This window comes from Lactuca serriola, chromosome 3 (assembly GCF_051521515.1).
Source record: "Lactuca serriola cultivar US96UC23 chromosome 3, Lser_US96UC23_V15, whole genome shotgun sequence".
NCBI classification, from domain to species: Eukaryota; Viridiplantae; Streptophyta; class Magnoliopsida; order Asterales; family Asteraceae; genus Lactuca; species Lactuca serriola.
This window is the reverse complement of record NC_136410.1, coordinates 251,822,053-251,848,613: the sequence shown is the minus strand read 5'-3', so window position 1 is coordinate 251,848,613 and position 26,561 is coordinate 251,822,053. Positions and strand designations below refer to the sequence as shown.

The window sequence follows — 26,561 nt, the reverse complement described above, 5'->3', positions numbered from 1 at the left end:
AAGTCTTTACTTGTGGTAAAAAGACCATTTTACCTCTACCCTAGCTTGGCCAAAGAATGGAGCCCATAAACTTAATCCAACAGGCCCAAAAGTTACATTATCCATCAAGGCCCAAAATAAGGCCCAACTTCCATTTTGGCCCAATTTCCTTTCCATGGGCCTTAGAACAAGGCCCAATAATATTCATGGCCCAAAAACTCCCAAAATCAGGTGGCCCAACTAAACCCTAACCTTCCAAGCCCACACCGAATGTCCAATATCAAAATGTTGTCAGACTGAGTATGTTGGATGTACTCAGCTGGTACACTAAGCATACTGCATCGAGGGCTTGTACGTTGCACGTACGTGTTTGTACGCCCAGCATACTCAACCAATTCGACTAACGTCGATATTATGCTCCTAACCCGTAAAGACTTTTCTCCAGGATGTAGATTGACCACTTTAAGTTGAAATACCACGTAAAGTTGCTAACTTTACGTCAATACATGACCATAAGAAGCTCTAAATCTCAAAAAGGACTTAACGAAGGACTTAATGAATGCATGAGGCCCTAAACTCCATAAATTTGGCACCCTTATGCCAAAAGTGCCCATGAAGACATTCGATCTGAAAGAATAAGCCTTTGGGACGTCCTAATCCGAACATCAATCCAAATTATGGCTAAAAACATAAATTTAAACCAAAAAAGAGATATAATCATCAACAAAGCAAGTTCTCCGCTTTATACCTCAAATGAGTGCCAAATGATGATGATAACCTGGATATTCAAGCTCAAGCTCCAAGAATCTTCTTCTTTCCAAGGCACCAAACTACTAAAAATACACTCAGGGCCGGTCCATTGTTTTTTACTACCTGGGCCGAGATAAAAAAATTATGCCCTTATATGTGTACCGTAAAATAACAAAAACATATAATCAAACAAATGTAGTAATTTCTAATATAAAAAATGTAGTAATTTTTATAATCAAACAAATAACACAAACAAAATATACAAAAAATCACCTAAAACGATGTCTTTATGCATTTTTTGAAGCGAAAACATCTCTTATTTTACAATAATCAATATTTTTTTAAAAATCACTTTCAATACTTAAAATTGCTAATCCATTCAATCTTTCTTGTGTCATGGTACTTCGGAGATACGATTTCAAAAGCTTCAATTTTGAAAAACTTCTTTTCGCGGAAGCAACCGTAACCGGCACCGTCAATAATATCCTATATGTAACCAACACATTAGGGAACATATCCATTCTTCTTGCATACTCCATTATTTGAATAGATGTCCAAGGACTTCGACTTTTGTATGCTTCATCCGGCAACATTTTCTGCAAAATTTTTAACTCAATGAATAAACTATCTCCATCAATATCATAATCTTCACCATTTTTCAAATTGGACTCAAGATTTAAACAACATTTCTTTAATACATCATCAACTAAAGAAACTAATTTGGAACCATCAAACAAAAAACCAAATATCGATTCAAAATATTGCATTCGTTCAAATCTACTTTTCAATTGAACAAAAGCCATATCAACAAGAATAAAAAAAAAATCCCTTTTAAATGCTTCTTGAGAAGATTGGTGTTCTCTTTCGCTATTTGGAATTTCATCAAAATGTTGTTTTCTTTTTTTATTGCGTTTTTGAGGAAATTCAGGTTTAACTTTAACACTATTTGCTATTTCTTTTGCTTCACTAATAGCAAAGTCAAACCCACTTTCCCTATATTCTTCAAAATAATTAATTAACCCCTCTAAATTTTTTACAGCAACATCAAGAAGCATTTCTTTGGATTGTAACTTTTTGCATACCAAATTAATTTTGTACAAAATATCATACCATATAACTAAACTTAAAATAAATTCAAAACTAGAAAATTCACCATTTACTAGTGAATTAGAATCTCTACACACTTGTCCATTATCACTTATTATAGATAGTTTTTTTAAAGCTTTTCTTATTTGATAAAATTGTGTTTTTATTGCTTTGACACATTCAATATGACTTTCCCAACGAGTAGCTGATAATGATTTAAGTGTTAGATCATCAACAAACTCAAGTAAAACACTCCATCTTTTGGTTGAATTGGAAAAAACATTATATATCGTTTGACATGTACCAAAAAAAGTTTTTTCCTTTTGGCAAGAATTTTCCATATCACACAAAACCAAATTTAAACTATGACATCCACAAGGCATATAAAAAGCTCTATTATTTATATCAAGCAATCGTTTTTTAATACCTTAGTGTTTACCTTTCATATTTCTCCATTATCATACCCTTGACCACGAACATAATTAATATCCAAATCAAGAGATTTTAGGGCATCTTGTAAAACATTAAAAAGACCTAGACCGGATGTATCTTCTACAATTAAAAACTCTAAAAAAACTCTTCAACTTTTAATGGAACACTTTCCAAATCTACACATCTTATAATCAAAGTCATTTGTTCTTGGTTACTAGCATCCGGAGTGCAATCAAGAATTATAGAAAAATATTTTGCCCTTTTGATTTTTTTTATAATTGCACATTTTACCTCGGATGCTAACATTTCAATTAATTCATTTTGAATTTTATGACTAAGATAATGATTATGTGTTTCTTTATCTTGAATCATTCAAAAATTTTCTTTCATTACCGGATCCCACTCCGCAATTGATTCGATTACACTTAAAAAATTGTCATTTGAGTTTTCATAAATTTTTTCATTTGTACCACGAAAAGCCAAGTTATTTTTTGCTAAACATTTTACAACAGAAATAATTCTAACCATAACTTCTTTCCAATGTTCGGTATCTTTTTTTATCATTTCTTGAATTTCTTTGTCAATTGTTTCGTTTTTATTTAACCTAATTCGCGTTTCATTCCAAGTTCTTAAATTATCCATATGATCGCAACTATTTCCATGTTGTTTTAATGTTTCACTAAGATGCTTCCAATCTTTAATTCCTTCGGTTGCCAAACTACTTTTAGTTCGAATGGTTTTAAACAACTTACAACAAAAACAAAAAAACTTTAACAAGTTCTTTTGAATACACTAACCATTTTCTATCAAAAGAATCACCATTTCTTAATTTCCGAATGAAAAAATCAAATGAAAAATGTCTACCAAGTGAATCTTTTGGAAAAATTGTGTCGGTATCAACTTCTCTATTTGGCCCTTTTTCTATTAGTAAATCTTTCATTTTTGAATCTAAATCATCCCATACTCTAGGATCAAAAATATTAAAATCACTTGGTTTATCTTTATCAAAAAAATCATTTTTTTCAAAATCATTGGAAATATCAATCGAATCATTGGAAGTACTAGGTGGAACATTAAAATTATTAACCGGATCATTAGAATTTTGATTTCTAACAAAATATTTATTCAAAGACCCTCTTAATTGATTAGCCTCTTCTTGTTCTTTTCTTTTTCGTTTCTATTTTGAGCACCCGATGGTTGTTTTCGGGGAAGCATATTTAAAAATCAGCAAATCTAGTTATAAAAGCTAAGCAAAGAAAAAAAATCAATAATTCTAGTTATAAAAGTTAAGCAAAGAAAGATACAACCTGGCCAAAGTTTTCGTTTTTATTTCCCACTTTGAAGATGCCGATAATCTGAAAATTAAAACATACAATCAGAAATACAAATCCATTTTCAACAACTACTGACTAATAACACTACAATGAAATAAATATATACCTTTCAAGATTTTAAAATAAACAAAAATCAGCCTCCCAAGTCCCAAGTCCTGATTCACATCACAGAATCAAAAACAAAACTTTAGAAAATTAATTCAGAAATTTGTATCATAAACAAACCATAGACTATAGTAATCAGAAACTATACCTAAAGTAAACCATAATTCCATAAATCCCATATACCAACAACAGAATTTGATGCCTTTATTTGTTTCACAAACAAAAAATTACCTTTTTTTTATTGTAATCAAGCAGATCCTGTTGGAATAGTGTCTAAGGCTGCAACTATATTAGGCAAGTATTTGACCCGGTTGTGCATGGTCCTTTTGGGTTGCCTTCACCATAGCAACTTGATAGGATGATTTATTAAGAGAGAGTAAATATTATTAGTATATTATGAGAATAATATAAAGAATAATATATATTGTTATTTGATTAATATAAGTCATAGAATTAACTGGAATTAATTTGGTGACTTAAAGATATTAATTAAATAAAGGGGTATAAACTGTCAATTGTTTGATAGTTAAGCTTTAGACTATAAATCCTTATAGATATATAGTGGACGGATTCTAGAAGCTAGGATAGCTCCAAAATCGTCCAATGACTTATCTATGGAAAGGATTTGGATAGCCTTAAGAGAAGATTATCTAATTAGGGTTTAGGTTGTAACCCTTAAGGAGTCTACAAGTATAAATAGACCCCATGGGCAAGGGAAATCGGCACTTCATCTAAAGCATAGAAACCTTGGCCGATTTCCTCCCCTCTCCTCTCTCCTAAATCATCTTTATTGCTATTGGTGTTTGTAAGCCATTAGAGGAGTGACAATTGTGACTCTAGAAGCTCCAAGACAATAAGATCAACAAGGAATTCAAAGGTATGATTCTAGATCTGGTTTATCATTGTTCTTATTCTTAAATAGTCATTAGAAGTCTTGGATTCAAATCATGTTTAATTAGAAAGCCTAGATCCAAGCATTAGGGTTTTGCATGCGCACATAGGAAAGTTCTTATGGCTAAAACCCATCAGTGGTATCAGAGCGTAGCTTGGTTTTCATTAAATTGTTGCTTGATTAACTGAAACAAACCTGCAAAATTCGATTTTTGGTTTTTGAGTCATGGACTCGGCGAGTTCCAAAGTGGACTCGGCGAGTAAGCCTGACTCGGCGAGTCCCTTTGTGCACTCGACAAGTCCAGGCGTCAGGAATGGCCAGATTCGGGATTTTTTCATAATTATCTTATGGAAACTTACCTTAATCATATTAGATCAACCCTAATCCGATTTTTTGATATATATGACTATAATCTTGATCTAATTAAAGATATTTATCAACTAATAAAATATTTAATTTCCTTATATGATAATTAATTAATTATTTTGATTATTTTGGTAATTATCTTACAAGAAATCTTGAATAAATCAAATATAGATAATTAGGAAATTAATTGTTAATTGGAATTATTTGTTGTTTGATCCTCCATGTTTTAAATCTTTAAAACTTGTCCTCAAGTTTTGAAATTTATATTTTGTGATTAAAAGTTTTAATTTAGACAATTTAAATTTCAAACCCTAGATTTTAAAAGGTTTAAAATACAACCCTATACTAATACGATATTACTAGAATAATATATATATATATATATATATATATATATATATATATGTATAACTAAATGCTAGTCTTACCGTTAGTAGGCCTCATTCACGAAGCCGATCTATAAGGTGGGTATAAGGTTGCGACCTATAAAATGGCACTTAATGGGTGTACACTCACACCCACCGCTTGCTTGATCGGTGGAGGGTCGTTAGCCGAACGGGTAGGATAGGGCAACCTCATCCTCTCATTAAAAGTATAATAAGTAATACAAAGTAACTACACATATTTTAAAATTTCCCAATCTTAGTTACTTTAGGAAAAGTGAATTGATGCAATCCCATGAAATTACACTTTGCACCCTTGCTAAGAAGTTAGTGGAGCGTGTGTGGTTTACCGACACACTAATTGGTTCTAAGAGAAGGTGGCAAAGGGTGATTCATTGTTTATCATAGTTCGATGGAGCGTGTGTGGTTTACCGGCACATCAAATAGGTGATCGTTACAATGAAGGCACCATGTGAATTTACATGGTAATGCACACCCGCTTTGTGATCCTCGGTATCCCAGTCACAAACAAGAGGGGCATATCGAGATTTAAACATGACATTGAATAGTTTCAATGAATCTCATCCGAACCTAGGAATTCTCAATACACTTAGGACTAATAGTTCAGGTTTTTGTGATGGAGAATTAGTGAATCGTCATTCACTTACCTTCAATTTATTTCCATGTTAGATTACGGCATCCCTTTTCTAGTATGTAAATGTTATTGTTGGATCCTAGCCCTAATTTTTCTTATTGGGTGATAATTAGGGATTCTTATTCTAATCTATCTTTGTCCTTTCTATTTGTAGATGTCGAACGCTAACAACGCTGCTGCTAGTTCTTTCACGTTGATGAGCCTTTGCCAAAAGGTCACCTTCGATGGAACGAACTTTAGCGAATGGATAAGATACATTCGCACCATTGCTCGCTATGAGGATAAGGAGTATGTCCTCAATGAGAAGCTCGAGAAGATCAACCCTGAAATTGCTACTCCGGCTGAAATCACCGCTTTTGAAACTCATGAGCGAGATGCAACGAAGGTACATTGCATCATTATTGCCACCATGAACTCCGAATTCCAAAAGTCCTACGAGGACATGTACCCGTACGAGATGCATCAAGACTTATTGGAGAGATACCACCAGAACGCTAGACAAGAGCATTATGAGATTTTCACCAACATGATTTCCGCTAAGATGGGTCATGGAGAATCTCTTACCGTGCACCTGCAAAAGATGCAAAGGTATGTCGACCGCCTTCGCAAGTTAAATGTTGACTTTGGGGAAGACTTGGCGATCGACATGGTGCTTCACTCTTTGCCTCCGATGTACAACCAATTTAGGATGACCTACCACATGAACAAAGAGGAGGTCACCCTAAGCAAACTCCAAGGTCTCTTGAGGGTTGCTGAGAGCAACTTCAAAGACAAGTCTGTTGCACCAACTCCCAATCCACCTGCCGCTCCTGTCTTGGCTATTGGTCAAGGGAAGGGAAAGAAGAGGAAAGCTTCATCGAAGAACTATCGCAAGGTTAAAGCACGAGATGGTGCCTCTTCTAGTGGGACCAAAGTTGATCCCACTAAGCCCTGTCCTAACCCGAAGGAGGCAGAGTGCCACCACTGCCACAAGATAGGACATTGGAAGAGAAGCTGCCCAGAGTACCTGCAAGCAATCAAAGAAGGAAAGATCAAGCCATCTTTCGCAGGTATATACACAATTAAATCTAACGATTCTAATCATACTATTTCTTGGGTTCTTGATACCGGTTGTGGTTACCACATTTGTTCTAATGTGCAAGGACTAAGAAGAAGTAGGGATGTGGAGCAAGGAAGAATCAATCTAATCATGGGGAACAGAAGATCGTCGCCTGTGACCAAGATTGGAGTGTATTCTTTAGTGCTTAGGAATAATTTGTGTTTAGATTTGAACAATTGTTGCTATTCGCCAGAAATGGCTAGAAACATCATTTCATTTCATGGTTTATATAGACAAGGACTTAGATTTTCTTTTAATAATGAGAATGGTTCTATTTTGGCTTATCTAAATGGTGTCTTTTACTTTGAAGCTATACCACGTAATGGAATATATGAAACTGTTATGATTGTTGATAACTTAGGAAATGATGTTTTGAATATAGATTCTTCCACTAGTATGGATAAAGCATCCTTGTGGCATGGTCGTCTTGGACATGTCAACAAGAAACGCATAGCTCAACTCCAAAAGGATGGAGTGTTGGATTCATTCGACCTTAGGGAAGATGACACATGTGAGTCTTGTTTACTTGGAAAGCTGACTAAGTCACCCTTCACGAGTACATGTGAAAGGGGTGAGGGTCTATTGGACCTAATACATACCAATGTATGTGGACCGTTTAGATCAACCACGAAGGATGGGAACCGCTTCTACGTGACTTTTACTGATGATTATAGTAGATATGGGTATATCTATTTAATCAAGCAAATGTCAGAAACTTTTGAAAAGTTCAAAGAGTTCAAGAATGAAGTGGAGAATCAATTGGGTAGGAAAATCAAGATGCTTCGATCCGATCGAGGGGGAGAGTACCTAAGTCTTGAATTCCACGATTATCTCAAGGAGTGTGGAATAGTTTCGCAATTAACTCCTCCTAGGACACCACAGTTGAATGGTGTGGCAGAAAGGCGTAATCGAACCTTATTGGATATGGTTCACTCTATGATGAGTCGTGCTTCACTACCTATCTCTTTCTGGGGGTATGCCTTAGAGGCTGCCACCCATATCCTTAACCGAGTCCCTACCAAGAAGGTTGCCAAAACACCTTACGAGATGTGGACAGGGAAAGCTCCCTCGTTGGCACATATCAAGGTTTGGGGTTGCGAGGCTTTCGTAAGACGAGATACTCACGACAAGCTCGAACCTCGAAGTGAGCGATGTATTTTCATCGGCTACCCGCAGACATCCTTTGGATATCTCTTCTATAGACCGAAGGACAATGTTGTCTTTGTTGCGAGGAGAGGAGTTTTCCGAGAGCGAGAACTCATAGGCCAAGGAGACAGTGGGAGGCAAATCGAGCTTGAAGAGATTCAAGAGTCGATAGATGAAGGAACCTCTACCGCTGGCACTCAACCCGAGGAGGAAACTCCGGTTGAACCGATTGACGAGTCCTTACCTCTTAGACGTTCCGATAGAGTTAGAGTTCTACCCCAGTTTTATGGTTTTCATATTACTACCGAAGGGGACACGTATATTAGTGATGGTACACTAATAAATCTTGATGAACCTAATAGCTATAAGGAAGCCATGGCAGGCCCGGAGTCTGCAAAGTGGAAAGAGGCAATGGATAGCGAGATCCAATCCATGTATGACAACCAAGTTTGGAATTTGGTTGATTATGTGCCCGGACGTAAGACCGTTGGGTGCAAATGGATCTTCAAGAAGAAGACTGACGTGGATGGAAACGTACACACATATAAAGCGCGATTGGTTGCGAAGGGCTTTACTCAAACTCCCGGAGTTGACTATGATGAGACCTTCTCACCAGTTGCGAAGATTAAATCTATTAGAGTGATGTTAGCAATTGCCGCATCTCATGATTATGATATTTGGCAAATGGATGTCAAGACCGCTTTCCTTAACGGGAAGTTGGCTGAGGATGTTTACATGGCTTAGCCAGAGGGGTTTGTGGATCCAAAGCATCCGAATAGAGTGTGTAAGCTTGAAAAGTCCATTTATGGACTTAAGCAAGCGTCTCGCAGATGGAATCTTTGCTTTGATGAGAAAGTCAAAGAGTTTGGATTTGTACGAAGCGAAGACGAATCATGTGTATACGTCAAAGCCAGTGGGAGTGTAGTAAGCTTCCTCGTTCTATATGTCGACGACATATTACTCATAGGAAATGACATCCCGACTTTGCAGGAGGTTAAGTCCTGGCTCAGGAAGTGCTTCGCTATGAAGGACCTCGGAGAGGCTTCTTACATTTTGGGAATAAGGATAGTAAGAGACTAATTGGACTTAGTCAAAATACTTACTTGGAGAAGGTACTAAAACTTTTTAGTATGGAAAACTCGAAGAAGGAAGAATTCCGATACAAAGTAATGCCAAGTTGAGTGAGACTCAAAGTCCGAGTACCGAAGCTGAGATAGCAGAAATAAGCCGAGTACCATACGCTTCCGCAGTTGGCTCAATCATGTACGCTATGACTTGTACTCGCCCTGATGTAGCCTTCGCTTTGAGCATGGTTAGTAGATATCAAGGGAACCCTGGCAGAGCACATTGGATTGCGGTAAAGAATATCCTTAAGTACCTTCGGAGGACGAAGGAATGGTTCTTAGTCCTCGGAGGGAATGATGACTTGAAGGTGCGAGGATATAGTGACGCCAGTTTTCAGACCGACAGGGACAACTACCATTCGCAGTCGGGCTGGGTCTTTACCCTAAATGGAGGAGCAGTGACATGGAAGAGTTCCAAACAGGAAACTGTAGCTGATTCAACGTGCGAATCAGAGTACATTGCAGCGAGCGAAGCGTCGAAGGAGGCAATATGGCTAAAGAACTTCATCGGTGATCTTGGAGTCGTACCTGCCATAAAGGAGCCCATGGAGATTTTCTGTGATAACGAAGGAGCGGTTGCCTTAACCAAGGAACCGAGGGATCATGGTAGATCAAGACATATCGACAGAAAATATCACTTCATTAGACATCGTGTAGAAGAAGGACAACTCGTAGTGAAGAGGATATCATCAGAAGATAACCCAGCAGATCCGCTTACGAAGGGACTGAGTAGGGTTAAGCACTTGCAGCATGCTAGGAGTATTGGGCTGAAGGATGATATTAGCATATATTAGATAGTATTAGAAACGTGTAATAGATAAATGTAATTAACATTTGATGATTAAATAAAGGAGTTTTATTTATGAGTAATGTTACTATCTTATGTTAATTGTTTAACTATTGTTTCACTTTGCATGTTTTGACTTCCAGAATAATTGAGTTTATTAAGAATAATCGAATTGTTCAAATTGTCCACAATCGTTCATATGTTGGAAGTAGATATGAATGAAGATTGTCATGAATTGGTTTGTAGATTGTCTAAATGATGTTAGACATAGCAAAGGGTTGCTGCAACGTTCATGAGTGCTTATGAACTAGTTTTGAGCATTGGAACAAACCCGCGCTTGCTGGAATCACCTTATGGAATATGATATAAAATGGTGATCGCAAGATGATAATATCATATAGTCTTAAAACCTAGATATATGGTTTGTTATTTGTTAATTGATTGTACATTGATAATGCGAAAACGCATCAGTAACTCGGTGTTATAAAACGCATTGTTGTGTATAGTTGGTTAATGAATAAGTAAATGCATATAAGTCGAAGTTTATCTGTAACTTTTATCTAAGAAGGTAAAAGCGATATCTCGGCCGCTCGATGATTTGATTTGACTTATGTGTCGGGCCCGGTCAGAATTGAATTGATGTGTTCGATTAAGTTCTATGTCGAATAAATCAGAGATCGAGAAACCTAAATGTTTGACTAACCATTCCATAGGATTGTCAGCATGATATCTAACAGAGGACTGTACGATCCCTTATCTAAAGGACAAGATTGATTAGATCAGAGTTTGACAGCGTCTTTGAGAGCTACGATTGCAAACCGAATTGTACTTGTGCATATAGTTACTAGACTTATCCAAGTGGGAAACTGTTGGAATAGTGTCTAAGGCTGCAACTATATTAGGCAAGTATTTGACCCGGTTGTGCATGGTCTTTTTGGGTTGCCTTCACCATAGCAACTTGATAGGATGATTTATTAAGAGAGAGTAAATATTATTAGTATATTATGAGAATAATATAAAGAATAATATATATTGTTATTTGATTAATATAAGTCATAGAATTAACTGGAATTAATTTGGTGACTTAAAGAGATTAATTAAATAAAGGGGTATAAACTGTCAATTGTTTTATAGTTAAGCTTTAGACTATAAATCCTTATAGATATATAGTGGACGGATTCTAGAAGCTAGGATAGCTCCAAAATCGTCCAATGACTTATCTATGGAAAGGATTTGGATAGCCTTAAGAGAAGATTATCTAATTAGGGTTTAGGTTGTAACCTTTAAGGAGTCTACAAGTATAAATAGACCCCATGGGCAAGGGATATCGGCACTTCATCTAAAGCATAGAAACCCTGGCCAATTTCCTCCCCTCTCCTCTCTCCTAAATCATCTTTATTGCTATTGGTGTTTGTAAGCCCTTAGAGGAGTGACAATTGTGACTCTAGAAGCTCCAAGACAATAAAATCAACAAGGAATTCAAAGGTATGATTCTAGATCTGGTTTATCATTGTTCTTATTCTTAAATAGTCATTAGAAATCTTGGATTCAAAGCATGTTTAATTAGAAAGCCTAGATCCAAGCATTAGGGTTTTGCATGCGCACATAGGAAAGTTCTTATGGCTAAAACCCATCAGATCCAACAGGTAAGAAAAAAAATTCCTAAGTCCTAAAACAAATGGTAAAAACCATATTTAGAGTTGACAGATTTATGCAGCACCCAACAAGTTTGATGTTCATACAGAAATAAAAAAAATCATTTGAAGAAAAAGAAAGAACTTACCCTAATAAGTTGAAGAGCACAAAATGAGAACTGAAAAGAGAATTCAGAAACTGTGGTTCACTTCGTTTTCTATTTGAAAACAATTGAAAATTCCAATTTCCAAATCTGCAACTCAAACAACAAATCACAATATTCAATTAATCATATTAAGAAAAAAGAAACAATGATTGAAGAAAACTCACAGACTCACAGTCAATTGAAGAAAACTCACCCAAAATTTGAGTTTATCAGAATGAAGAATAGAAATTGCCAAATTGCAATCAGATTGTATCTCCAGTCGGCAGTCACGGACTCACGGCCTCACGGGTTGTGTTTGATTTCTTGCCTTCTTGGTTCCCTACTTCCATTCTGCGGTTCCGCCCTTCGTTTGTTGTCGGTAATTAGAAATCATCAAATCAAAAATTAGATGTTGAAAGATCGATTGAATGTATAGGCTATAAGTTTTAGAGAAGATTGATTGATTGAATAAGAAATTGAGAAGAAGATTGAATAAGAAATTGAGAGGTCAAGATTTATTGATTGAATGTATCGGCTGAATCGGTGATACCCACACAACAAATACGTTGAATCCACTTGAACGTTGGTCGACCGTCTCCTCATCTCCCGACTGCTTCAAGTCTTCAACTGACGATTGCGCTAATCCACTTAGCGCTCAAGGTCAAGATCGTTGAATCGGTAATGCCCTAACGTTGATTATTATTGGATTGGACTATCGGAGTAATTGGGTTTAATTTTTGGGCCAAAATTACATAGATATATTATGACTTGCTGCATAAAAAATATGCCCCCATTTTTTTGATGCCATGGGCCTAAGCCCAACTTGCCCATGTAGTTGGGCCGGCCCTGAATACACTCCACAAGGGCAAGAACACACACAAGATGTCATAGTGTCAATATTAGGGTTTTTGGACAATAAAGGCTGATAAGTAGGCTAACACATGGGACTTAATGACATTATATAGGGATTGAACCCTAGAAATTAGGGATATGATTCTGAAGACGTATGGTGTGCGTACGTGAATGCCTCGGCGATACCTTTTGGTCCTTCTACGCCCCACGTACACCAGGCTTACGCCGAGCTTATGGCCTCATCAAAGCCCACTCATGAAGGCGCAATTCTCTAAGCCCAACAGTAACTTGCATGATTAAGACAACTAAATAAATGATTAAATAATTAATACCTTGGAACCATCGGGCGTTACACCATAGAGGGGTTGATAAATATGTTAGGATTAGTGAAGCATCCTCTAACGATAGTAAATTAGGATTAATGAAAAAAATCCTAAAAAATAATAAGATAGGATCGTTAGATATCCTAAAAAGATAGTAAGCTAGGGTTGATAAAATACTTTAGGAAATGTTTTTCGAAACGAAAAAGGATTCTTAAAATAATGCAACCAAAAGGCAAAAACTATAAACACATGTGCACTCATCAACATTATGTTTATGTTTTCCAAAATACATGTATTCTCAGGGAGATGAGTGTAGAGGATAGTTTTGTTAAGAAGGAGGAGGAGGAAATCTTCAAGGAAGCTTGCTGGAGTTTAGTTCTGTTTATTTATCGTTTTTAGTCATGTTTAGGGTGCGTGCTTGACTTTTAAAATAATGTAGTCGCAAAATAATTTATAATAAATAAAAGAAATGTTTTTGATATACCTTGTGTTATGTTCTATATATATATATATATATATATATATATATATATATATATATATATATATATATATATATATATATGAATGCCTCGGTCTAATTTTCCCATGTTTGTACCGTCCGACGTTTCCGCTGCCGGCCGGGGGTGTGACAGATTTATACATGGAAAATCAACAACTTTGTATTATGAATCTTCACTTTTTCCTTTTACAAACGTTTTATATAAAATTTTAGAAAGTATCTTCAAATAACACATCTTTAGAAATATTCAGAATTATAGTGATCATTTGGATTCATTACCAAAAGTCAACTTTTATGAGGAGGGGACACCTACACTTATAAATTACCAATCAAACATTGATTAATCCAATGTGGGATCATAACATTTTACTTCAATTCTAGACATGGATGGAGTTGTATTACCTTTTTTGAAGTATTTTTTGGAGGAAGTTCCAACAATTCTAAAACCCAAAATATTATTCTCTAGTCTCCTCGGAACACTATAAATGTAACTGAACATGTATTGTTTAATATATATTTAAAAGTTTAACTATTTATTTTTTATACATCAAAACGTTTAAAACTTTATTCCATATGAATATAAATAAAACATTTGATTTTTTTTCTGGCTACAAGATGATATGGTTCCTCATCTCACATGAAGGTGCTTTCCAAAAAGAAGCAGTATATAATAAAAGATGCATTTTTGTGGACTTCCCTAATGGCAAACATATAAATGCATGGATAGCTAGTGGTGATGAGTATTGGGAAGGTGTTTAAACATTTTTATAGGAAAATATGTTGGAGAATGGGAATGGTATAATTTAGAAAAGCATCTTATAATTTAAATCTTTAATTTGATGTGAATGTCAAAAATTTTGGCTTTTCGAGGAGTGAAGATGAGCCATGTGTATATGTCAGAGTTAGTGGGAGTGTTGTTACATTACTTGTGTTGTATGTCGATGACATACTACTTATAGGAAATGATGTCCCAACCTTACAAAGTGTGAAAACGTGGCATGAGATTTGTTTTTCTATTAAAGACTTGGGAGAAGCAACATACATACTATGTATAAAGATCTATAAAGACAGATCAAGAAGACTCACTAGATTGAGCCAGAGTACATACAAAGATAAAGTTTTCAGGAAATTCAAGATGCATGACTCTAAGAAAGGTTTCGTGCCTATGCATCTGATAGGTTATATATATATATATATATATATATATATATATATATATATATATATATATATATATATATATATATATCCGGTAAGAAACTTTTTTTTGTAGGAAGGTAAGAAGCTTTTTTCGGCATATTTTTTGGTGAACAAAACAAATGAATCACTAGATGAATAAAAAATAACATGATTCACAAAAAAAAAATTCCGAAAAAAACATCTCGATGATTAATTTTATGTTGATTGTTTTTATATTCACTTAAATTATCATAAAAGTGAATTTTTTTTCCTTAATTTACTTAAAAAAATCATGAAGGAGTTTTTTTGAATTTTTTGGTAGTGAATTATCTCACTTTTGAATCATCTAATGATTCATTTTTTTGTTTGCTAAAAAAATATGTATATAAAAGATTTCATACCTTCCTACCAAAATTTTACTTCTTATTTGATCTTGGTTATATATATATATATATATATATATATATATATATATATATATATATATATATATATATCAATTGGCAGTGGGAACATCGTTATTAATCTAAGGCAAGAAAACAACTAAAAACTACTAGGATCTTTAACCTAAATAATATGAACAACTAACATCTATAAGAGGTATCAATAAATATTAATCTTTAGTAAAACCAATTTGCTTGTAGAACCTTTGATGATGATTTCGAAATCTCCAAGCCAACAAAGAGTAACCAAACTAGATTACCTCTAATGGTTCACACCCAAAAATTCTAACTATTAGATGTAAGAATACTGACCCTTAGAACAATAGAGTGACTACAAAATTAATCAAATGAGAAGAGAAACTCTCAGTCTATCAAGTAGAGGAGAGTGGGACAAAAATAATGAGGTGCCAAGGAGAGGAAAGAAAGCTGATTTGAATTGGCAACTAGATAAAGATAATAATTAAATAATACATTATATCTAAAATTCAAATCTTCTTCCTTCTATCTAGTATGAGACGAAAATCCACAAGCCTTATCACTTGTGATTTTCTTCCATTGCCTCTAAGGGATCCAAAGCCTTTCATTATTCAACTATTGAATAATTAACATTTAGTCTCTGTACTTGGAATTGCTTCTCTACAAAAGGTTTAAGTTAGTGTTTTTACTTGAATCTATTGTGTAAAGAGTACACTTAAACCAAACATATGGGAATCAAAGTTACACTACTTTAAGAAGATTTTAACGATCCAAGGTTGTGAAGATTCTAATCTTATATAGATAAAATTTGAAAGGTTGAACCTTTTGTAAGGTTATGTGGATACTAGTCAATTATGATTGTTGGTTTAAAGCGGTCAGGACTTATGGTTGCTGATGTGATCTAACTTGCTTAGATTTTCTTTCGAGTTATTGTTATTATTCCCAATTTGGTCAGCTTTCAAGGATCATAATTTCATAATATTCGTTACATTCAAGTAATAAATATGCACTTTAATTGGTGTGTTTATTATAGCATCATACATTTGTTTGTATTCTTTCTACGTAAGTTAGACATTGTTTAGTTGATCTTACATCGAATTAAAGCGAATCATATCAAGACTTAAAAAAAAGTTCTAGACAAGGTACTTTACCTTTTACCCATTATAGCAATGCGCTTCACTTTCATATGATTTTTGTATGTGAGGACCAGACGGTTATCACATGAACATAATTCTCACAAGCTGGAACAATCAAGAACTCAAGAATTTAAGGTGGTTTGGTATGATGACCTACATCCACACACGGGTAACTAGGACTTTTATTTCTTTTGTGTTCACATTTTTACAAAACCAAAGTAATCTCATTTATAGAGATTGAAATGATACCTGGCCAAAGAAAAAGAAAGGGAACCATAAAGCTGATGGGTTTTGGCCATATGAACATTCCTATGTGCACATGCAAACCCTAATGCTTGGATCTAGGTTTCTATAATTAAACATGCTTTGAATACAATACTTCTAATGACTAATTAGGTATAAGAATAATACAAAATCAGATCTAGAAGTTTACCTTTGAATCTTTTGTTTTGATCTTGTTGTCTTGGAGCTCTAGAGTCACAATTGTCACTCCTCTAATGGCTTACAAACACCAACTAGCAAGGAGGATGATTTGAGAGAGAGGAGAGGGATTAGAAATCAGCCAGGGTTTCTTTGCTTTAGCAGAGGTGCCGATTTCTCTTGTCCTAGGGGTCTATTTATACTTGTAAGGCTCCTAGGGTTTCACCCTTAAACCCTAGTTGGATAATCTTTCCTAAAAGCAATCCTAATCCTTACCTAAGATAGCCTTGGACGAATTTGACGCTATCCCAATCCATAGAATCCGTCCATCCTCTATCTAAGAAGGATTTACAGCCCAAAGTGCAACTATCAAACAATTGACAGTTTATACCCTCTTATTTAATTAATCTCTTTAAGTCACCAAATTAATACTAATTAATCTATGACTTATATTAATCAAATAACAATATTATTATTCATTATATTATTCTCATAATATATTAATAATATTTAGTCTCTCATAATAAATCATCCTATCAAGTTGCTATGGTGAAGGCAACCCAAAAGGACCATGCACAATCGGGTCAAATACTTGCCTAATATAGTTGCAGCCTTACACACTATTCCAACAGTCTCCCACTTGGATAAGTCTAGTAACTATATGCACAAGTACAATTCGATTTGCAATCGTAGCTCTGAAAGATGCTGTCAAACTCTGATCTAATCAATCTTGTCCTTCAGATAAGGGATCGTACAGTCCTCTATTTAGATATCATGTTGACAATTCTATGGAACTAATTTGTCTAGCATTTGGTTTCTCGATCTCCGATTTATTCAACATAGAACTTAATCGAACACATCAATTCAGTTCTGACCGGGCCCGGCACATAAGTCAAATCAAATCATCGAGCGGCCGAGATATCGCTTTTACCCTCTTAGGATAAAAGTTACAGATAAACTTCGACTTATATGCACTTACTTATTCATTAATCAACTATACACAACAATGCGTTTTATAACATCGAGTTACTGATGCGTTTTCGCAGTATCAATGTACAACCAATTAACAAATAACAAACCATATATCTAGGTTTTAAGAGTATATGATATTATCGTCTTGCGATCACCCTTTTATATATCATATTCCATAAGGTGATTCCAGCAAGCGCGGGTTTGTTCCAATGCTCAAAACCAGTTCATAAGCACTCATGAACGTCGCAACAATCTTTTGCCATGTCTAATACCATTTAGACAATCTACGCACCAATTCACGACAATCTTCATTCATATCTACTTCCAACATATGAACGATTACGGACAATTTGAATAATTCGATTATTCTTAATAAATTCAATTATTTTGGAAGTCAAAACATGCAAAATGAAACAATAGTTAAACAATTAACATAAGACAGTAACATTACTCATAAATAAAACTCCTTTATTTAATCATCAAATGTTAATTACATTTATCTATTACACGTTTCTACTACTATCTAATCTATGCTAATATCATCCTTCAGCCCAATACTCCTAGCATGCTGCAAGTGCTTAACCCTACTCAGTCCCTTCGTAAGCGGATCTGCTGGGTTATCTTCTGATGATATCCTCTTCACTACGAGTTGTCCTTCTTCTACATGATGTCAAATAAAGTGATTTTTTCTGTCGATATGTCTAGATCTACCATGATCCCTCGGTTCCTTGGTCAAGGCAACCGCTCCTTCATTATCACAGAAAATCTCCATGGGCTCCTTTATGGCGGGTACAACTCCAAGATCACCGATGCAGTTCTTCAACCATATTGCCTCCTTCGACGCTTCGCTTGCTGCAATGTACTCTGATTCGCACGTTGAATCAGCTATGGTTTCCTGCTTGGAACTTTTCCAATTCACTGCTCCTCCATTCAGGGTAAAGACCCAGCCCGACTGCGAACGGTAGTTGTCCTGTCGGTCTGAAAGCTGGCGTCACTATACCCTCGCACCTTCAAGTCATCACTACCTCCAAGGACTAAGAACCATCCCTTCGTCCTCCGAAGGTACTTAAGGATATTCTTCACTGCAATCCAATGAGCTCTGCCAGGGTTCCCTTGATATCTGCTAACCATGCTCAAGGCAAAGGCTACATCAGGGCGAGTACAAGTCATAGCGTACATGGTTGAGCCAACTGCGGAAGCGTATGGTACTCAGCTCATTTCTGCTATTTCTGCTTCAGTACTCGGACTTTGAGTCTTACTCAACTTGGCATTACTTTGTATCGGTAATTCTCCTTTCTTCGAGTTTTCCATACTAAAACGTTTTAGTACCTTCTCTAAGTAAGTGCTCTGACTAAGTCCTATTAGTCTCTTACTTCTTTCTCTCACTATCCTTATTTCCAAAATGTAAGAAGCCTCTCTGAGGTCCTTCATAGTGAAGCACTTCCCGAGCCAGGACTATGAGCAATATGTCATCGACATATAAAACGAGGAAGCTTACTATACTCCCACTGGCTTTGACATATACACACGATTCATCTTCGCTTCGTACAAATCCAAACTCTTTGACTTTCTCATCGAAGCAAAGATTCCATCTGCGAGATGCTTGCTTAAGTCCATAAATGGACTTCTCAAGCTTACACACTTTATTCGGATGCTTCGGATCCACAAACCCCTCTGGCTGAGCCGTGTAAACATCCTCAGCCAACTTTCCGTTAAGGAAAGCGCTCTTGACATCCATTTGCCAAATCTCATAATCATGAAATGCGGCAATCGCTAGCATCACTCTAATAGATTTTATCTTCGCAACTGGTGAGAAGGTCTCGTCATAGTCAACTCCGAGAGTTTGAGTAAAGCCCTTCGCGACCAATCGCGCTTTATATGTGTGTACGTTTCCATCCACGTCGGTCTTCTTCTTGAAGATCCATTTGCACCCAACGGTCTTACGTCCGGGCACATTATCAACCAAATTCCAAAACTTGGTTATCATACATGGATTGGATCTTGCTATCCATTGCCTCTTTCCATTTCATAGACTCCGGGCCTGCCATGGCTTCCTATAGCTATTAGGTTCATCAAGGTTTATTAGTGTACCATCACTAATATACGTGTCCACTTTGGTAGTAATATGAAAACCATAAAACTGGGGTTGAACTCTAACTCTTTCAGAACGTCTAAGAGGTAAGGATTCGTCAATCGGTTCAACCGGAGTTTCCTCATCGGGTTGAGTTCCAGCGGTAGAGGTTCCTTCATCTATCGACTCTTGAATCTCTTCAAGCTCGATTTGCCTCCCACTTTCTCCTTGGCCTATGAGTTCTCGCTCTCGGAAAACTCCTCTCCTCGCAACAAAGACAACATTGTCCTTCAGTCTATAGAAGAGATATCCAAAGGATTTCAGCGGGTAGCCGATGAAAATACATCGCTCACTACGAGGTTCGATCTTGTCATGAGTATCTCGTCTTACGAAAGCCTCGCAACCCCAAACCTTGATATGTGCTAACAAGGGAGCTTTCCCTGTCCACATCTCGTGAGGTGTTTTGGCAACCTTCTTAGTAGGGCCTCGGTTTAGGATATGGGTGGCAGTCTCTAAGGCATACCCCCAAAAAGAGATTGGTAGTGAAGCACGACTCATCATAGAGCGAACCATATCCAATAAGGTTCGATTACGCCTTTCTGCCACACCATTCAATTGCGGTGTCCTAGGAAGCGTCAATTGTGAAACTATTCCACACTCCTTGAGATAATCGTGGAATTCAAGACTTAGGTACTCTCCTCCTCGATCGGATCGAAGCATCTTGATTTTCCTGCCCAATTGATTCTCCACTTCATTCTTCAACTCTTTGAACTTTTCAAAAGTTTCTGACTTTTGCTTGATTAAATAGATATACCCATATCTACTATAGTCATCGGTAAAAGTCACGTAGAAGCGGTTCCCATCCTTCGTGGTTGATCTAAACGGTCCACATACATCGGTATGTATTAGTTCCAATAGACCCTCGCCCCTTTCACACATACTTGTGAAGGGTCACTTGGTCATCTTTCCAAGTAAACAAGATTCGCATGTGTCATCTTCCCTAAGGTCGAATGACTCCAACACTCCATCCTTTTGGAGTTGGGCTATGTGTTTCTTGTTGACATGTCCAAGACGACAATTCCACAAGGATGCTCTATCCATACTATTGGAAGAATCTATGTTCAAAACATCATTTCCTAAGTTATCAACAATCATAACAGTTTCATAAATTCCATTACATGGTATAGCTTCAAAATAAAAGACACCATTTAGATAAGCCAAAATAGAACCATTCTCATTATTAAAAGAAAATCTAAAACCTTGTCTAAATAAACCATGAAATGAAATGATGTTTCTAGCCATTTCTGGCGAATAGCAACAATTGTTCAAATCTAAACGTAAACCATTCCTAAGTACTAAAGAATACACTCCAATCTTGGTCATAGACGTCGATCTTCTGTTCCCCATGATTAGATTTATTCTTCCAGCCTCCACATCCCTATTTCTTCTTAGTCCCTGCACATTAGAACAAATGTGGTAACCACAACCGGTATCAAGAACCCAAGAAAATAGCATGAGATGAATCGTTAGATTTGATTGTGTATATAACTGCGAAAGACGGCTTGATCTTTCCTTCCTTGATGGCTTGCAGGTACTCTGGGCAGCTTCTCTTCCAATGTCCTATCTTGTGGCAGTGGTGGCACTCTGCCTCCTTTGGGTTAGGGCAGGGCTTAGCAGGATCAACTTTGGTCCCACTAGAAGAGGCACCATCTCGGGCTTTAACCTTACGATAGTTCTTAGACGAAGCCTTCCTCTTCTTTCCCTTTCCTTGTCCAATAGCCAAGACAGGAGCAGCGGGTGGATTGGGAGTTGGTGCAACGGACTTGTCCTTGAAGTTGCTCTCAGCGACCCTCAAGAGACCTTGGAGTTTGCTTAGGGTGACCTCCTCTTTATTCATGTGGTAGGTCATCCTAAATTGATTGTAGCTAGGAGGCAAAGAGTGAAGCACCATGTCGATCACCAAGTCTTCCTCAAAGTCAACATTCAATTTGCGAAGACGGTCGACATACCTTTGCATCTTTTGCAGGTGCACGGTAAGAGACTCTCCATGACCCATCTTAGCGGAAATCATGTTAGTGAAAATCTCATAACGCTCTTGTCTCGCGTTTTGGTGGTATCTCTCCAATAAGTCTTGGTGCATCTCATACGGGTACATGTCCTCATAGGACTTTTGGAATTCGGAGTTCATAGTGGCTATCATGATGCAATGAACCTTCGTTGCATCACGCTCGTGAGTTTCAAAAGCGGTCATTTCAGCCGGAGTAGCGATTTTAGGGTTGATTTTCTCGAGCTTCTCATCGAGGACATACTCCTTATCCTCATAGCGAGCAATGGTGCGAATGTATCTTATCCATTCGCTAAAGTTCGTCCCATCGAAAGTGACCTTTTGACAAAGGCTCATCAATGTGAAAGAACTAGCAGCAGCGTTGTTCGCGTTTGACATCTACAAATAGAAAGGACAAAGATAGATTAGAATATGAATCCCTAATTATCACCCAATAAGAAAAATTAGGGCTAGGATCCAACAACAGTATTTACATATTAGAAAAGGGATGCCGTAATCTAACATGCAAACAATTTGAAGGTAAGTGAATGACGATTCACTAATTCTCCACCATGAAAACCTAACTTTAAGTTCTAAATGAATTTGAGAATTCCTAGGTTTAGATGAGATTCATTGAAACATTTCAATGGCATGTTTAAATTTCATATTATACTTTTAATGAGAGGATGAGGTTGCCCTATCCTACCCGTTCGGCTAACGACCCTCCACCGATCAAGCAAGCGGTGGGTGTGGGTGTACACCCATTAAGCGCCATTTTATAGGCCGCAACCTTATACCCACCTTATAGATCGGCTTCGTGAATGAGGCCTACTAACGGTAAGACTAGCATTTTAGTTATACATATATATATATATATATATATATATATATATATATATATTAATCTTGTAATATTATATTAGTATAGGGTTGTATTTTAAACTTGTAAAATTCTAGGGTTTAAAATTTAAATTTTCTAAATCAAACTTTTAATCACAAAACATAAATTTCAAAACTTGAGGACAAGTTTTAAATATTTAAAACATGGAGGATCAAATAACAAATAATCTTAATTAACAATTAATTCCATAATTATCCATATTTGATTTATTTAAGATTTCTTGCATAATAATTTACCAATTTAATCAAAATAATTAATTAATTATCACATAAGGAAATTAAATATTTTATTAATTGATAAATCTCTTTAATTAGATTAAGATTATAGTCATATATATCAAAAAATCGGATTAGGGTAGATCTAATATGATAAAGGCAAGTTTCCATAAGATAAATATCAAAAAATCCCGAATTTGGCCCTTCCTGACCCTTGGACTCGCCGAGTGCACCATGGGACTCGCAGAGTCAGGCCAACTCGCCGAGTCCACAATGAGACTCGCCGAGTCCATGACTCAGAAACACAAAATTCGAATTTTGCAGGTAAGATTCAAACAAACAAGCAACAATTTAATAGAAACCAATCTAGGCTCTGATACCACTGATGGGTTTTGGCCATATGAACATTCCTATGTGCACATGCAAACCCTACTGCTTGGATCTAGGTTTCTCTAATTAAACATGCTTTGAATCCAAGACTTCTAATGACTAATTAGGTATAAGAACAAAACAAAATCAGATCTAGAAATTTACCTTTGAATCTCTTGTTTTGATCTTGTTGTCTTGGAGCTCTAGAGTCACAATTGTCACTCCTCTAATGGCTTACAAACACCAACTAGCAAGGAGGATGATTTGAGAGAGAGGAGAGGGATTAGAAATCGGCTAGGGTTTCTTTGCTTTAGCAGAGGTGCCGATTTCCCTTGCCTTAGGGGTCTATTTATACTTGTAAGGCTCCTAGGGTTTCACCCTTAAACCCTAGTTGGATAATTTTTCCTTAAAGCAATCCTAATCCTTACATAAGATAGCCTTGGACGAATTTGAGGCTATCCCAAGCCCTAGAATCCCTCCATCCTCTATCCAAGAAGGATTTACAGCCCAAAGTGCAACTATCAAACAATTGACAGTTTATACCCTCTTATTTAATTAATCTCTTTAAGTCACCAAATTAATACTAATTAATCTATGACTTATATTAATCAAATAACAATATTATTATTCATTATATTATTCTCATAATATATTAATAATATTTATTCTCTCATAATAAATCATCCTATCAAGTTGCTATAGTGAAGGCAACCCAAAAGGACCATGCACAATCGGGTCAAATACTTGCCTAATATAGTTGCAGCCTTAGACACTATTCCAACAAAAGCATGCCATTAATACGGCTGTCCACCAAACACAAAAAATAGATATGGCCCTAAAAGTCTGGCTTCCTGTGTTCTGGCAGTACCTTTTATTTTTACCAACCCAATAAATGGCTTCACACACAACAATCTCCCACTTGAAACCACAGAACAATCTTCACCGGTGCTTCAATTGTGTATATGTATTTCTGTAAACATGTTTGATCTTAGCTCCCTCCTAGTTACTTGGCCTTCTCTTCAATTAACCTGAAGACCAGTTGAAGCTATGAAAAATTTCAACTTCTTTAAGGTAAAACCTTAGTCAACTTATCAGCTGGATTTTTAGTTCCTTTGATATTTTTCAATTTCAGAGTTCCATCATTAATTCTCTCTCTGATGAAGTGATATCTTAGTTGTATGTGCTTGGTCTTCAAATGGAAGACATGATTCTTTGCAAGGTTTATTGCACTTTGATTATTAGAAAATATGCCCAATTAAGTCGTTCCTTGCCAAGTTCTTCAAGAAAATTCTTCAACCATATAAGCTCTTCGCTTGCTTCAACAACTGCCATATATTCTACTTCTGTGGTTGAAAGAGAAAGAATTTTCTGGAGTTTAGACATTCAACTCACTTTAGTGCCTCCCACTGTAAAGACATACCTTGTGGTGCTTTTGTATAAATCTTTACAACCACCAAGGTCTGCATTTGCATAACCACTTAGAATGACATCTTTCCCCTTAAAATGCAATGTTATCTTTGAAGTCCCCTTCAAGTATCTTAATAGCCATTTAACTGCTTCCCACTTTCTCTTCCTAGATTTGACATAAAACGACTAACAACCCCCACAGCATGAGCTATGTCTGGTCTCATGCATACCATTGCATACATGAGGCTGCCAATTGCAGATGCATAAGGAACTTTATCCATTGCCTTCTTGTCTTCATCTGATTTGGGTGACTAAACTTTGGAAAGCTTAAAGTGACTTCCCAAAGGTGTGCTTCGGATCTTGGCATCTTGAAGGCTAAATTTCTTTAACACTTTAATTTCCCAATGTATTTGTCTTGAGATAGTGTCAAAGAACCATCTTTGTTTTAGAAAAAACTCATCCGGAGTATCTTGTTTGCATCTCCTAAGTCTTTCATTTCAAACTCTTAAGACATTTGGCTCTTTAACTTCTTGATCCCTGACATGTCTTAACCGACAATCAACATATCATCTACATAGAGTAGTAGAATGATATAAGAACCCTTAAACTTCTTGATGTAACAGCAATGGTCAATGTCACATCTCCTATAACCAATTCTGCACATAAAGTTATCAAACTTGAAGTACCATTGTCTGGATGCTTGTTTCAGTCCATACAAACTCTTTTTCAGTTTACACACCAACTTTTCTTTGCCTTTAGTCTGAAAACCCTCTGGTTGTGTCATGCAAATGTCTTCATCTAGGTCACCATGTAGAAAAGTTGTCTTGACATCTAACTGCTCTAGATGCAAGCCTTCTGTTGCTACAATACTGAAAACAAACCGGATGGTAGTCATCTTCATCACCGGGGAGAAATTTTCATTGAAATCAATTCCCTCTTTTTGTTGAAACCCCTTAACTACTAATCTAGCTTTGTACCGTTTAGTACCATTATGTTCATCCTTGATCTTGAAAACCCATTTGTTCTGAAGAGACTTATTTCTAGATGGACACTTTGTTAGAAACCATCTCTTGTTCTTCTCAAGTGACTTCATTTCATATTTCATTGCTAGCTCCCACTGCAATGAGTCTTTCAACCCCATAGCTTTAGAGTAACACTCGGGTTCACCATTTTCTGTCAAGAGAATGTAGTTGATAGATGGTGAGTATCTTTCTGGTGGTCTGGTGACTCTGGAAGATCTTCTTGGTTGATCTTGAGGTGTGACTGGGGATTCTAGACTTGGAGGACTGGTTTCTTCATCTTTAGAATCATTACTACAATTATCCCCTAAGCTCCTACTGTCAATTGAATTATCCCCAAAATTAGGAATTTCGACTGAAGACTCTTTCTTTTTTCATCACCTTCAAACTCAACATATCCCTTCTTAACTTCTATATTTTTGTTGCTTTTGTCTTTGTATAACTCAATTTCGTTAAAGGTGACGTTCTTGCTTCAGATTAATTTTTTGGTTTCATTATCCCAAAGCATGTAACCCATTTCGTGTGACCCGTAACCAATGAATGTGCACTTCTTGTTCTTTGAATCTAGTTTATCCCTATCACCATCTTTTAACAAATTGTAAGCACTATAACCAAAAACTTTTGAATGTTTGAAAATTACTTACTTCCCTTGCCACATTTCTTCTGGTAATTTAAAATCCAAGGGAACACACGATGAAAGGGTGATCAAGTAGGCTGCAGTGTTAACTGCATCGGCCCAGAATGTCTTGGGTATACCGGCATTCAACCTCATTCTTCTAGCCCTTTTATTTATAGTCTATTCATTCCCTCAGCT

The 26,561-nt window shown here is 36.3% G+C and overlaps 1 protein-coding gene across 1 annotated transcript; it reads right to left on the bottom strand.

Annotated features, from left to right (window-relative positions):
- Positions 1-1,070: 1,070 nt before the first annotated feature.
- LOC145096173 (uncharacterized) lies at positions 1,071-25,009 on the bottom strand. The gene is made up of 6 exons (XM_079033939.1): positions 24,959-25,009; positions 24,742-24,848; positions 3,555-3,602; positions 3,045-3,212; positions 2,773-2,965; positions 1,071-1,799 (listed from the first exon to the last, which is right to left on the bottom strand). Exons 1-6 carry the CDS (start codon positions 25,007-25,009, stop codon positions 1,071-1,073), a joined length of 1,296 nt encoding a protein of 431 aa, XP_078890065.1.
- Between the last annotated feature and the right edge of the window lie 1,552 nt (positions 25,010-26,561).

Bases quoted from the DNA above. Each gene is read 5' to 3' on its own strand.
- LOC145096173 (XM_079033939.1), bottom strand. From the start codon at position 25,009: ATGGATAAAGTTCCTTATGCATCTGCAATTGGCAGCCTCATGTATGCA. The intron at 24,849-24,958 runs GTATGCATGAGA...AGATACTTGAAG, and splicing joins GCAGCCTCATGTATGCAATG to GGGACTTCAAAGATAACATT. The intron at 1,800-2,772 runs GTTAGAATTATT...GTATGCAAAAAG, and splicing joins AACATTGGAAAGAAGTTATG to TTACAATCCAAAGAAATGCT.